The sequence below is a fragment of the Corapipo altera genome, unplaced genomic scaffold (assembly GCF_003945725.1).
Source record: "Corapipo altera isolate COAL_440 unplaced genomic scaffold, ASM394572v1 49661, whole genome shotgun sequence".
Lineage (NCBI taxonomy): Eukaryota > Metazoa > Chordata > Aves > Passeriformes > Pipridae > Corapipo > Corapipo altera.
The window spans coordinates 1-545 of NW_020890614.1; the positions used below are offsets into that span (position 1 = coordinate 1).

The 545-nt window shown below is 72.1% G+C and overlaps 1 protein-coding gene across 1 annotated transcript in view; it reads left to right on the forward strand.

Moving 5' to 3' along the window:
• Positions 1 to 75: 75 nt before the first annotated feature.
• Positions 76 to 545, forward strand: part of LOC113942445 (transcription factor COE4-like) — a gene marked incomplete at both ends in the record, with an annotated part of 1,251 nt that continues 781 nt past the window's right edge. Inside the window, 2 exons of the mRNA XM_027633572.1 lie at positions 76 to 159; positions 297 to 370. Coding sequence (XP_027489373.1) covers positions 76 to 159; positions 297 to 370 — 158 coding nt within the window. The remainder of the gene's footprint in view (positions 160 to 296; positions 371 to 545) is intronic.

A 545-nucleotide genomic window follows, 5' to 3' on the forward strand; every position in this document is an offset into this window, starting at 1 on the left:
GGGGGGGCTGGGGGGGCTCGGGGGGGCTCACAGGGGTCCGGGGGGGGCCTGGAGAGGCCCCGTGGGGGGGCCCAGGTGGGGCTGACCCCCCCCTTTCCCGCAGGGCTCCGGACAGAGCAGGATCTCTATGTGCGGCTCATCGACTCCATGTCCAAGCAGGTACCGACCCCCCGACCCCCCCCGAGCCCCCCTGAGCCCCCCGAACCCCCCGGGCACGCTCGGGGGTGTGTGAGCCGAGCAGGAGCCCCCGGGGGGACCTCTGTGGTGCCACCCCCTGCCCCCCCGTGTTCCCCCAGGCCATCATCTACGAGGGGCAGGACAAGAACCCCGAGATGTGCCGGGTGCTGCTCACCCACGAGATCATGTGCAGGTGGGTGGGGTCCGGGGGGGGGCCCGGGGGGGTCCCCGGTGCCCCGTTAGTGCCCCGTTAGTGCCCCGTTAGTGCCCGCCCTTGTTTACCAGCCCCGCTCTGTTTGTGCCAATTAACGAGCCAGCGCCGCTAATTGATCCCCGGAGCCGCTCTAACGAAGCCCCCCCGGACCCCC